The sequence below is a fragment of the Cebus imitator genome, unplaced genomic scaffold (genome assembly GCF_001604975.1).
Source record: "Cebus imitator isolate Cc_AM_T3 unplaced genomic scaffold, Cebus_imitator-1.0 Scaffold54, whole genome shotgun sequence".
In the NCBI taxonomy this organism is placed as follows: Eukaryota; Metazoa; Chordata; class Mammalia; order Primates; family Cebidae; genus Cebus; species Cebus imitator.
Genome location: NW_016107369.1, coordinates 1,678,750 through 1,692,762, shown reverse-complemented (window position 1 = coordinate 1,692,762; position 14,013 = coordinate 1,678,750). Strand labels below are relative to the sequence as shown.

General features: G+C 44.1%; 2 protein-coding genes across 2 annotated transcripts in view; one reads left to right on the top strand and one right to left on the bottom strand.

Annotated features, from left to right (window-relative positions):
- Nucleotides 1-6,472, bottom strand: part of VIPAS39 (VPS33B interacting protein, apical-basolateral polarity regulator, spe-39 homolog) — a 35,580-nt gene extending 29,108 nt beyond the window's left edge. The window contains 3 exon segments of the mRNA XM_017528539.2: nucleotides 2,072-2,174; nucleotides 2,785-2,877; nucleotides 6,182-6,472. Of these exon segments, the coding sequence (XP_017384028.1) occupies nucleotides 2,072-2,174; nucleotides 2,785-2,877 (196 nt within the window). The 5' untranslated portion in view covers nucleotides 6,182-6,472.
- A 616-nt stretch (nucleotides 6,473-7,088) lies between these two features.
- The window catches only part of AHSA1 (activator of HSP90 ATPase activity 1), an 11,727-nt gene continuing 4,802 nt past the window's right edge, over nucleotides 7,089-14,013 (top strand). The window contains exons 1-5 of the mRNA XM_037738577.1: nucleotides 7,089-7,329; nucleotides 8,662-8,852; nucleotides 10,901-10,983; nucleotides 11,376-11,493; nucleotides 13,174-13,345. Of these exons, the coding sequence (XP_037594505.1) occupies nucleotides 7,250-7,329; nucleotides 8,662-8,852; nucleotides 10,901-10,983; nucleotides 11,376-11,493; nucleotides 13,174-13,345 (644 nt within the window). The 5' untranslated portion in view covers nucleotides 7,089-7,249. The remainder of the gene's footprint in view (nucleotides 7,330-8,661; nucleotides 8,853-10,900; nucleotides 10,984-11,375; nucleotides 11,494-13,173; nucleotides 13,346-14,013) is intronic.

Genomic DNA, 14,013 nt, shown 5'->3' with positions numbered 1-14,013 from the left:
TATATATATATATATATATATGAAAAGATGCTCAACTTCACTCTTTTTGTTTTTCTTTTTTTCCTTTTTCCTTTTTTAGGACAGGGTCTCACTGTGTTGCCAGAGCTCTGGAGTACAGTGGCTATTCACAATCACATCTCACAATCATGCCTCATGTCAGGCTCAACTCCTGGCCTCAAGCAATCCATTACCACTACCTTCCAGAGGCACACACCACCTGCTCCCAGCTTTGCTAAGAGTACTACAAATTAAAAATACAATGAGAAACTATTAGGCCCCTATAAGATGGGGAAGGATCCAAAAGCTTGATAATACCCTGTGTTGGCCCGGTTGTAAGGAAACTGGAACCCTCCTCCATTGCTGGTGGTAGTACAAATTGGTACAACCCCTGTGGAGGTCAATTTGGCAATATCTACCCAATACAGACAAAAACATCCTATGTGAGTAATTCCACTGTAAGAATTGCTCTTTCATTTATTCATCTATGGTCAGAATACAAAGTCATTGATAGAAATATAAACAGCAAAAGATGGAAAAAAATCTAAAATTCAATAATGGGCTGACTAAATAAATTATGGTACATCCATACAATTTAATACTATGCTACTATTTAAAAAAAAGAAAGAGAAAATGAGAATGTTCTTTATATACTAACATGGAAAGATCTCCAAGCTATATTAACACATAAAAAGAGCAGGGTACACAGCTGGGCCCTGTGGCTCATGCCTGTAATCCCAGCACCAGGCCAAGGCAGGTGAATCACAAGGTCAGGAGTTTGAGACCAGCCTGGCCGACATGGTGAAACCCCATCTCTAAAAATACAAAAAATTAGCTGGGTGGTGGCAGGCATCTGTAATCCCAGCTGCCAGGGAGGCTGAGGCAGGAGAATCACTTGAACCCAGGAGGCGGAGGTTGCAGTGAGCCGAGATCACGCCATTGCACTCCAGCCTGGGTGACAGTGCAAGGCTCCATCTCAAAACAAAAAAACAAAAAGAGCAAGGCGTGAAGTATGCTACTATATTTCTATATACATTTCCAAACACAAAAAGAATTTTTAGATGAATACACAGAAACAAAGCAGCAGTGACTGTTTTTTGGGAGGACAGGAACTGAAAACTGAGAAGATACATAGCAATATGGAATGGAAACTTTTCACTATATACCTTTAGTTTATTTTAATCTTTAAGTCACATTATAGTATGTCCTATTTTTGTAAGCTTTTAATTAAAAATATTTCTTAAAAATCAGGTGGGGTCTGGTTGAACTCTGACCAAAAAAAAAAAAATCAGATGGGGGCTGGGCACAGTGGCTCATACCTATAATCCCAGCACTTTAGGAGGCCAAGACAGGCAGACAACTTGAGGTTAGGAGTCCGAGAGCAGCCTGGCCAACATGGTGAAACCCCACCTCTACTAAAAATACAAAAATTAGCCAGGCATGGTGATGAATGCCTGTAATCCCCGCAACTCGGGAGGCTGAGGCATTAGAATCACTTAACCTAGGAGAAGGAGGCTGCAGTGAGCCAAGATCATGCCACTGCACTCCAGACTACGCAACAAAGTAAGACTCTATCTCAAGAAAAAAATCAAATGGACTCTGAAAAATTATTAAGTGGTATCACATAACAGTCATGGGTAAGGAACTCTGTTCTGTCAACCAGTTATGATTATTAGTCAGTAGTTCCCAAATATGACCACATATTAGAATCACCTGCAGTGCTTATTAAAAATTGAGGACCCCCCAGCCGCCACACGCTGCAGAAGACCTACTGAACAGAATCTCTGAAATAAAGCCTAGGAATATGTCATTTAAACAAGCACGCCAAATGAGACTAAAATAGCCAGCCAAGCATCAACCCCTGAAGAGCAGACCTATACAATCATATGGAAACTCCTGCTGGATTTCCCAAGTATCTTCTCCTGGAGCTAAGTTTCCAGATGTATGCTCATATGAAAATAGTCTTACTTTGTTCCCTCTCCCAACTAGCACTGAAGAGACAAACAGGTAGAGAGCCTTCATTAGTGACAAGAACCCTGAACACCCATCCCCGTGTAGGGCCTCTTCTACTTACTTCCCACAGGTTCCCCAGTCCAGCTGACTCGCTCCAGGTCATCATCATCATCATCATCCACAAAGTCTCGGAGGCTGTTCACCGCCCGCTTGGACTCCTTTAACTGCAAAGGGACATAAGGCAGGGTGCTCAGGCAATCATCTCTTCCCACCTGACAATCAAGAAGGCTGAGGAACTGGGGTCTGAAGGTGGCCAACACTTTCACCCTTTGTAATCGAAAGCCTAGGATACTAGATATTTGCCAAGGAAACAAACTTGTCTTAGCCAACACTACAGTCCAGTGGTTAAAAACGTTAGGAGAAATCAAAGCCACTTTTGAATTCTCGTCATATTCCTGGCCGTGACTTTGCAGTGTAAACCTGAATGAATTTATTTACCTCTCCAAAAATAAATGGTTCCCCAATTGCAAAAGAGACACAACAAAGATAAATCTTCCAATCCAGTTCACCTTTCAAAAATAAAACATTATATTACATGAATAAAATTATATCATATGAATAAAAGACTTGGGGTTCTTAAAAAAAAAAAAAACTGAAAGGAATAAATCATCTTAAAAAGTAAAGCAAGAAAGGCGGTGAGTTGAATTTTACAATCCCTCTGGCTCTTTCCTGAGCCTAATGAAGACATGGTCAAAAGCCAGGTTACCCAGAATGCAAGAGGAAGGAATTTTAGAGTGGCACTGTGAAGGGTACAACCTTTAGCAGTTGACCTACCTGTGAAAGCTCATCATCTTCATCGTCAAAGGTGAAAGCCTTGAACTTGGAGCTGTTCCAATACTCCTCCTCATCACCCTTTGTCCGATTCATCTGAAGTGAGAGGAAGGCAAACATTGTCCCTCTTTAGGCCTCTCCCTAAAGAGCTCTAAAAGCTTTAGTTTCTTGCACTACTAACGGCTCCCAAAAACCAAGGATGCAGAAAAGGATCTGGCAAAACAAATACTGAACCTGTCATATAAAACCAGATCCTTGGGTCTCCAACTGATCAAATCATACTTCTGATCTTCTAATTACCCAGATCATTCTAACAGCATCTACTTTGTCCAGGGCCCTCTCTCAGGTGTTGTAAGGTATACAAAAAAGTGCCAGAGGCCAGGCACAGTGGCTCATGCCTGTAATCTCAGCACTTTGGGAGGCCACGGTAGGCAGATCACCTGAGGTCAGGTGTTTGAGACCAGCCTGACCAACATGGAGAAACCCCATCTCTACCAAAAATATAAAATTAGCTGGGCATGGTAGTGCATGCCTGTAATCCCAGCTACTCAGGAGGCTGAGGCAGGAGAATCACTTGAACCCAGGAGGCAGAGGTTGTGGTGATCCGAGATCGTGCCATTGCACTCCAGCCTGGGCAACAAGAGTGAAACTCTTGTCTCAAAAAAAAAAAAAAAAAAAAAAAAGTGCCAGATGTGGTCCCACTTCTGAAGGACCCTACAACAAAGCTAGGGCATGCAGCATAAGTATATATTAAAGGCAACAGTGCAAGACAGGCAAATGCTATACGAATCCATCACAAAACTTTGCTGAATACACTGGAAGATCAATGAAAACATGCACAAAACAGACAAAAACTGCATTCACATTTTCAACAAATATCTCCTGAGCGCCATCTCTGAGGCACTGTTCTAGGCTGTGGGAATATTACAGCGAATAAAACTGACAAATATTCTACTTTCTTTTTTTTTTTTTTTTTTTTTTTTTTTTTTTTTTGAGACGGAGTTTCGCTCTTGTTACCCAGGCTGGAGTGCAATAGCGCGATCTCGGCTCACCACAACCTCTGTCTCCTGGGTTCAGGCAATTCTCCTGCCTCAGCCTCCTGAGTAGCTGGGATTACAGGCACGCCCCACCATGCCCAGCTGATTTTTTGTATTTTTAGTAGAGACGGGGTTTCACCATGTTGACCAGGATGGTCTCGATCTCTTGACCTCGTGATCCACCCGCCTCGGCCTCCCAAAGTGCTGGGATTACAGGCGTGAGCCACCGCGCCCGGCCAAATATTCCACTTTCATGTATGCTTTTTAAATGCCTGAAAGAACAGAAAGCAAAGCAATTAAAAGAAGCAGAACTATCTCACCTAAATCTTCAAATTATGTCTATCTTATTAACAACTTGTTGGCCAAAATCTGGAATGAGGGCTTGCCCAAGAAAACAAAGATAGTCAACAGACCACAAATCCCTGTTATAACTACTATGAAATTCAATTTTGCCCTGAAAAAAACAGGTTTGCCCCAGAATTATAAACTAGACAGGGCACAGGGGCTCCCAGCACTTTGAGAGGCTGAGGTGGGAGGATCGCTTGAGCCCAAATTCAAGACTAGCCTGGGCAACATAGTAAGACTGTCTCTACAAAAAAAATAAATAAATAAAAACTAGCTGGACATGGCGACATAGTCCCAGCTACTTGGGAGGCTGAGGTGGGAGGATCACCAGAGCCTGGGAGGTCAAGGCTGCTATGAGCTGAGAACACACCATTGCACTCCAGCCTGGGAGACAGAGTGAGACCCTCCCTGTCTCTAAATAAAGAACCAGAATTACAAACTAAACTATGAATGCCAACTGGATTAGAATTAAAACTACAATTAAGCCAAGGACGAGGTATTAAAACTCCCATAGCACCAAAGATACTGTAAAGGCTAAACAGTATCAAGTTATAAAAGAACCATTTGCTTTCCTTTTGCTTTAATAGCACCTTCATCACTAAAGGCTTAGAAAAGCCTCGTCATGGTAGTCCTGTTGAGGCTTTTGATGGCCTTTAAGATATGCTACGGTTACTTCCTGACTCTGTTTTCAACTCAAGGGATACAGGGAGAGCAAAGGTATTGTGGGAATTTTCTACTATCTGCTCCCTTCCCGTGGCAGACATCACTAATTGATTTCTACTGGAACAGTGTTGCTTTAAAAATCCTTTTCTGTATTTAATTTGAGAGAGATAAGCCAAAAATGCTAGCAGACACCATGAATCATCCCACACAGGCATTGTAGTCAGGCAGCCTTGGGTTCAAATCCTGATTTCTCTTAATTCTGAGCAAATTGGATAAATGACTACTTCTAAGCCTTGGAGAAAATTATATCCTACCTCACAGGATTGCAGGGAACACCTATAAAAGTGTCTAGCAGAAAGTAAATACTAAATGTTAATTATTTTTAGTATGGAATATCATACTGACATTTTTGCATCTTGGTTTCTCCACATGTAAAATGAGCATAACAGATGACCTACCTTAGAGAATGGTTATGAAAAGTAAACCAGTTAATTCATGTGAAGTACTCAGTGCCTGACCCAAAATTAACGCTTTTATTATTTATACGTCATCATGTTACCTTGGGAAAAGCTAAAAAAGAAATTATTTTTTAGCAATCCTAAAGATTAAAAAAAAAATACAAAAATTTTGAGTGGCCACAAATGCTGAAGATGTGTATAGAAGATGTTTCTCTGGCACACATGTCAGTTCACAAATCACTCTGTCATTCATTTGACCCTCAGAACAATCTTGTAAGGTAGGCCAGGGAGATTCCATTTCCATGTGACTCATGGTGAAAGTGAGGCACAAGAGTTCCCTATCAAAGCCACCTTGTTAAGTGCTCTTATTTCAAAATTATAATCCAGGCTTTCTGGCTCCTAGACCATTTCCGGTGTCTTCCGTGGTCTTTCTACCTATTTTTCACTCTCCGGAAAACTAGAGATCATTCCTTCACTATAGTAATTATTTACAGATAGACATAGAATTTGTCTAACCAAATAATCTGCGAAAGGATTTCTGGAATCTTTTTAACCATACTAGACACCTGCCATCAATTTGTATTTATAGCGCCAAATGAGAAGCTAGGTTTACTTGGCAAGTACAGATAATGATTTAAGGGCTCTGGAGTTATAAAGTAATCAGATACCATCTTAAGAGTGACAGAAAGGTGCTTCAACATGATTTTAAATACTTCAGGGGTTTGTCCTTATCGTCTCCTGTTTACTGAGAGCCCACAAGATAGGGTGAGATATCTCAGGGGAGAACAGGAATTTTACAAAGGAAAACAGAGAATCTGCAAGAAATCCACAACACGCTCCCTGCCTCAGAAAACTCCAAAAACCAGCTAGTGAGAAGTCAGACTTGGTTTCAATTATCTTCCGAGCCAGGAAGATACAGGTGAGGCTTGTGAACTGAGACCAGGGAACATGAATTAAGGTAGGATGACTCTATGAGTGAACGTCCAGGAAGCCATGGATCTACCGCAGTCGTCAGAGCCCAGCGGATCCCTGACAGAGTAAATGCTCGTTATGAACCAAAAGTCGGCTTCCAAATCAATCGTTGGGGCTCACTCGCAGCCCCAATCCCAAGCGTACTCCAGTGCCCAAGGGTCGCCCAGACTGAAAGAAGAGAATAAGGCCTGGGGTGGTAGGGTGTAGGGATACCTCCTAGAAGAGGGGGGAAGATCAAGATGCGGAGAGGCTGGACTCAGCCAGATACGCGACCCAAGGCGCTTGGGACACCCTCACCTCTTCTGCACCGAGCCCTCCCTCTCAGGACAGCGCCAGCCTCCGCCGCCGCTGGACCAGCCTTGCTATTGAGGCTGTGCAGCTAGAGAAGGGGCGGAAGGGAATAATCGCAGGGCGGAAAGGAAACGCGAATAAAGAGGCCGGAGGGCATACTGGAAGTTGTAGTTTCTCCTGCTTCTGTTGTCAGGCGCTGTCCCGATGAACCACAAGACTTTTTGACTACAGCCCCCAGAAAACCCACGCACCATGCTAGGTCATTTCCTCTCCTTTCAGCGCGACCTTCCGCGGTTATCCAGCGGATCACGTAAAAAAGACTACAATTCCCATGAGGTTCAGCAGGGCAGATTCAGGGCACAGGGAAACAATGAGACGTGTTCTTTGTTTTTCTATGAGTGAGGAATGGTCGTATATGAGGAGTTAGGTTTCGGGCCCCTTTTTGGGGAGAACCTGAGGCAGTCTAAAGGAACTCTAAATCAGGTGGAACCCATTGTGCTGCAAGTTGGGACGGAAGTAGCCGGTGGGAGTGGGGAGGAGCCGGAAGTTAAGGAGGGGAGGGGGTGGAGGGAAAAGCGAGCCAGGAGGTGCTTGCGGCCGCTTCTAGTAGTTTCCAGGCGCTGCCGGGCGGCTGGCACTAAGCTGTCCTGAGGTTGTGGCTGCGGCTGCTCCGGAGCTGGTGGCGCCGCTATAGGAGAGTCGATGGCCAAGTGGGGTGAGGGAGACCCACGCTGGATCGTGGAGGAGCGGGCGGACGCCACCAACGTCAACAACTGGCACTGGTGAGGGCTAGCAAAGCAGGCCGGCCCTGGGAGCACTGCGGTCGGGCCAGCGTTTCAGGGTTCCTGGAATCTCGGCCCGGACAGAGCTGGCTGGGGCTGAGGTAGCCCTGCCCGGATGTGGGGGTGGGTCTTTGCTGTGGCAGGGGTCCGTAGCCGCAGGCCTCTCCACTCCCCGGCCAGCTTCTCAGTGCTTGAGGGGAGGGAAGTGGACGTAGAGGGCTGCGCCCCAGAGGAGGGGTGTCAGAGTGACTGAGAGATAACGCCCTGGTTACTGCATCCAGCCGGAGCAGGGAGGTGCTTACTACACGTGGCCAGAGGAGTCACTGAGACTGGAACCTCCTGCGATTGTGTTGGGAGATTGCTGTGAAAGACCTGAGGCCGGGGGTCTGTAATTCCTATTTTGCGGCCTGCAGTGAACTTAAAAGTGATTCATAGGAGACCGCTGCCGCAGTCCCGCGGGAGATTTAGAACGTGTTGTGCAGGTGCTCAGAGCGCAGTGATACCTGCGGCCTCTTACCCGGAACTATCAGGTTGGGTGTGTTGGAACTCCAGGTTGCCGAGCAGCCACAGTTTTATAACCTAACTGTTCTTAAAATACTGCCCTGCTTCATGAAATCTTCCCAAAGTAATGTTTCTTTATGTCTGATTTCCATTGAAACTTGTTCATAATGTTTTTATTGTATTGCTACTTTGTTGCAGCTTTTTTGCTGTCATTTTCTCTAATAGTTGATAAGTAGGAAGGCAGATAGTGATGTTTCTTCTCCATATCTCACTTTGTGTCCTCCCTTCTTAACATGCAGAGTACTTGACCTAATTTTTGTGTTGTGTTTGTTTTGAAGCCCTGGACTTAACGTTTTTGTGACCATCTAGGGGGCAGTGAGTGTGTAGGAAGTTTATATACAAGTTCGAATCTGATAGGTCAGAACACTGTGCCAATGAGGTCAAGGTTATTGGTTTAATCCATTCTGGGCCTTTTAGCTAAGTACTATCTTCTATGGTCCTGTCTGTGTTCCTGATCTCAGCAGTCAGTGCAGTTTTCCACTTGGTCAAATGGGGGCGCCATGTTAAAAGTGTCACGTATTCCCCAGCACTATCATGCTGAGAAAGGAGAGCATAATTTTCCACTGAGTTTATACCATTCTCTACAGCAGTTGTCTTTGTTGATCTTCCTGAAGTAGGGTGACATGTTTGTGGACATACTGGAGTGGGACTGCGAGTTTTTGTGTTCTTTTCAAACTATTGCGCAGGCCTCCTTTAACCTCGTGTTCCCTAGGAGAGAGACGCATATCCTCCATTTGACTACTGGTTCACAGCTTTGTTTCTGCTTTGCAGGACGGAGAGAGATGCTTCAAATTGGTCCACGGAAAAGCTGAAAACGCTGTTCCTGGCAGTGCAGGTTCAAAATGAGGAAGGCAAGTGTGAGGTGATAGAAGTGAGCAAGCTTGATGGAGAGGCATCCATTAACAATCGCAAAGGCAAACTTATCTTCTTTTATGAATGGAGCATCAAACTAAACTGGACAGGTAAGTCTAAGCTGGGCTGTCGGAGAGATTAACTGTGTTTTGTTTAACCTGCTAAGTAGCGGGAGAGAACAGTTTTGAGGAGTTACAAACATTGAAGGGAGAAGGCAGATGTTGCTGCTTTGGAGTCCTGTGTAAAGCAGTGTTGGGTACTGAAATTTCTCTGCCATTGTGGGATACTAAATGGATTTTTTTAACAGTCCTGACTGTTGGAGCCTGAATGTAGAAAGGCACAAAAGCTGAAGGAGTATGAGATAGCTACTGTCTTGTGTGTGGGGCAGAGCAGGAAATCTATGCTTTCATAAACATTTCCAAAGTGAATAGTACTATCATAAAGAAGGGTGAAAGTAGATCTATCTGTTCATGATTTTCGTTGATTTGTTTTTAACGTACACTTGAAGCAGAGTAGTATGGAAGGAATCTTTGGTGTCATCTTGCTCAGACTCCCCTGCTTTTTTTTTTTGTCGGGGGGAGACAGAGTTTTGCTCTTGTCACCCAAGCTGGAGGGCAGCGGTGCAATCTGGGCTCACTGCTGCAACCTCTGCCCCCTGGGTTCAAGCAATTCTTCTGCCTCAGCCTCCTGAGTAGCTGGGATTACAGGCACCTGCCACCACACCTAGCTAATTTTGTATTTTTAGTAGAGATAGGGTTTCATCATGTTGGCCAGGAGTGTCTTACACTCCTGACCTCAGGTGATCCACCCGCCTCAGCCTCACAAAGTCCTGGGATTACAAGCATGAGCCACCGCACCCTGACCCCTTTTTGTAGCTTGAGAAACTAAGGTCTAGAGAAGTGAAGGTAAATGTTGATTAATTTTGAAATACAGTCAGTTCTACTATAGCTCAGTGTAAGTGTCCCTAGAAATCACCATGCTATGCAAAATTGCTCAACCAAACCCACAGGGCTTACAGGGAAGATGGCAATAGGGACACAACACCCCAAAATTTAATCAGTGACACTTTTTTTTAAATATGGGGACTAAGAATTGGGAGCATAGTTTTGCGCACATTAAATGGTAAGAAATAGATAAGTACTACAATAAATATGGTGCTTTACCATGAAAAAGACCTGAAGTTTATTTGTGAAAGTGGGCATCAAGGCCAGGCATGGGGGCACATGCCTGTAATCCCAGCACTTTGGGAGGCCAAGGCAGGTTGATCACAAGGTCAAGAAGTCAAGACAAGCCTGGCCTCTACTAAAAAATACAAAAATTAGCTGGGTGTGGTGGCACGCACCTGTAATCCCACCTACTTGGAGGCTGAGGCAGAAGAATTGCTTGAATCTGGGAGGCAGAGGTTATAATGAGCCAAGATCGTGCCATTACACTCCAGCCTGAGTGACAGCAAGACTTCGTTTCGGGAAGGGAAAAAAAAGTCGGCATCAGGAGGGTTGCAGCTTGAAAGGGCTACTGTGGAATGGTAGGAGAGTTATTTACAATCAGAAGGAACATTACACTAGATAAGGATGGTTATGGCTCACAACACACGATGTAAACCAAAGTTGTTGGCAGAGACGTGTTTGAGATGTGTGTGTTTTATGTGTCCTATGTAGCTGGGTCAGATTTTCCGTATTCACCTAGTGTTTCTTATGGATGGAGTCACGTATAGGCAAACGTGAACTTCTCTTTATAATCAAATTGTTCCCTAATAATTCAGTTGCATTGAAATAAATTGATATTACCTGGTTGATCCTGCCAGTAGCATTAAAAAAAAAAGAAAAAATAAAAAATAAATTGATATTTTCAAAACAAGTATTCTAGCAGAACTACTGGCTTTTGACCCAAGTTCTCATGGTGTAACTCATGCTAGTACCGAATCTGTAGCTCTTTGTCTCACATTGTAATAACATAGTTGGTTTCCAGTAACCTGGTGAGGAAAGACATTTCTTTTGGGGGATGGGGAGTGTTGATTACATCTGGCATGTGGCATTCTCAGAATAAAGAGGATCAGTTCAGCCATCCAAAAGCAGCAGAAGTGAGGTAGCATTAGACCCTGGAGCAGAGACCTTTCCTGCATAGGAGTGGACTAATGACATTGCATTGCTTTTGACAGGTACTTCTAAGTCAGGAGTACAGTACAAAGGACATGTGGAGATCCCCAATTTGTCTGATGAAAACAGCGTGGATGAAGTGGAGGTTTGTGCTTCCTAACTCCTAATCTGCGTCCTCTATATCCTTTTATTCTCACGTGAGAAAAGTGACCTGTCATTCAGGATTTATAGCCCAGGCTTGGTCCAAGCATTCAGAACCCTAGTCTGCATATAATTTTCTAGGCGTATGGTGCCATTGGAAACTTCCAGAGCAGTTTGCACTTTAATTTCTTCACTTTAGCTAGTGACATGGGTTATAACTAACATTAGCCACTTGGCAGAGAGGACTCAAGAAGGAACACTAATGCGGATTGTATGAATACTGCCTTCCTCATGCATTTCCTTTGGAAATGTCAGCAGCTACCTGATCAACCCCCACATTCCATAATGAGGGTGCCCCTCAAGTTATTTACCACCTACTTCTCATCTTTCACTCAGATTAGTGTGAGCCTTGCCAAAGATGAGCCTGACACAAATCTCGTGGCCTTAATGAAGGAAGAAGGGGTGAAACTTCTAAGAGAAGCAATGGGAATTTACATCAGCACTCTCAAAACAGGTATCCCTCGAGTAGTTCTGTATGCCTTGAGGAGGTAGTTTCCACCTGTTAGATTCTGGTTAAGGGCCTGGACAGTCTTTTCTTTGACAAATGGATAAAGATTTGGGGGGAGGGGGCTTATTTCATCTTAAAGTCAGTCCATAAGCTCTGAGTAAGGGAAAGATCTGGAGCTGTGTTGTGTAATATTTACGGTTGAGCATTTGAGATATGGCGAGACCAAACAGACGTGCTGTGAGGGCCGGGCATGGTGGCTCACGCTTGTAATCGCAGCACTGTTGGAGGCTGAGGTGGGCTGATTGCCTGAGCGCAGGAATTCAAGACCAGCCTGGGCAACATGGCAAAACCCCGTCTCTACAAAAAATACAAAAATTAGCCGGATGCAGTGGTGCGCGCTTGAAATCCCAGCTACTCAGAAGGCTGAGGTGGGAGAGTGGCTTGAGCCCAGGAGGTGGGGAGGTTGCATTGAGCTGAGATCATGCCACTGCACTTCAGCCTGAGTGACCAAAAATCACGAGAGATGTGCTGTGAGTATGAAGTACACTATGGGCCAGGCGCAGTGGCTCACGCCTGTAATCCCAGCACTTTGGAAGGCCGAGGCAGGCAGATCACCTAAGTCTGGAGTTTGGGACCAGCCTGACCAACATGGGGAAACCAGGTGTGGTGACGCATACCTGTAATCCCAGCTACTCAGGAGGCTGAGGCAGGAGAATTGCTTGAACCCAGGAGGCAGAGGTTGCAGTGAGCCGAGATTGCACCATTGCACTCCAGCCTGGGCAACAAGAGCAAAACTCTGTCTCAAAAAAAAAAAAAAAAACAAAACACACTATGGATTTCAAAGACTTGGTACAAAGAAATTACCTTGGTACAACATAAATTATCCTAATTTTTTTTAATATTGAAGACAAATGATAATATGATATATTAGGTTAAATATCCTATTAAAGTTAATTTCACTTGTTTCATTTAACTTTTTAATGATGTGTCTACTAGAATATTTAAAATTATATTTGAGGCTCACATTATATTTCTAATAGCACTAATCTAAAGACTTGGCATTTCTGGACTCATTACTTGAATACAGTCTGGACTGTCTTTGCTATGCATTCTCCAGGGATATTTAGATGGTTAGAATAGAAGTCAGCTCAGGTTTCCCCTGGGATTTCATTTCTGCTAGTATGTTCTGATCTTGGTGTTGGAGTATGTATAATATCCATCAAAGGAAACCAGCACAGAAGGTGATAGACGCCTTTTTGGGGAGGACCGGTACTCCAGTGCCATAACTAGTTGTGGCTTTTCTACGGAGGTAAGGCAGAGTGGAGGAAAGGCACTAACCATGCATCCATGGATGCTGGGTAGATTACCCATTCTTGAAGTCATTGAAGTGCCATCGCATTCACTGGCTTCTTTCCATAGTAGACCTTACATGCACTTAATATGCTGTAATGCTTCTAGTTGAGTCAGGAGGATAAGTTTTAATGGAAATCCCAGTGAACACACTATGTTCTATATCATATACCCAGATACCAGTCTGGCATAGACCAAAGGTAAAGATGTAAAAATACCCTCTTCCTTTTCTGGTCATAACCTCATTCTGTGATAGGATGGCTGTGTTTGTCAATCTGTAATGAAATCTCAGCTACTAAGAAATAACTTCCATGAGCTGGGATTTTATCTTTTCAGAGTTTACCCAGGGCATGATCTTACCTACAATGAATGGAGAGTCAGTAGACCCACTGGGGCAGCCAGCACTGAAAACTGAGGAGCGCAAGGTAAATGGTTTTCCCTGGGATGGGAGACTGTCTGCAAAGGAACTTGAGAGATTGCCTCCTTTTTCATTCCACATACCAGCTCTGTGTCCCTAACCTCTAAGCCAGAGCAGCCTATGATCTGCTAATGGTGCTTTTTTTAAGAGTGCCTGCAATATGTATTCATTTACCCATCTTTAACCTGGTTTTAATTCATTTATTGCAGACCCCTAGAGCAAGTAGAAGCTCTCAGACAAAAGTCAGACTCTTGATTGCATTTAGCACCACATTAGGAGGTTATGAACAAAGGAAGGTCTTCACCTATATAAGTCTTCAGTATTATTTCTAATTGGTGTGTTGATATTTTATACCTTGATATTAGAGGTCCCATCAAGAAATGAAGTTACATCCCTGTCTTCACCCAATCTCCCCCATTTGCAGGATGAGCAAGTACTTTATCTAGAGATGGAACTTTGTGGTTCAGGCTCAGCACTTGGTTTAGAGTCCTGCTGCTCTTTTGTCAGCATAGTGAAGTAGATACTCTGGAAGAGGGGAGAAAACTGCTTCCAGCTATTTAAGCATAGAAACTGTTTGAGGCTGGGCGCGGTGGCTCACACCTGTAATCCCAGCACTTTGGGAGGCCGAGGCAGGTGGATCACAAGGTCAAGAGATCGAGACCATCCCGGTCAACATGGTGAAACGCCGTCTCTACTAAAAATACAAAAAATCAGCTGGGCATGGTGGCGCGTGCCTGTAATCCCAGCTACTCAGGAGG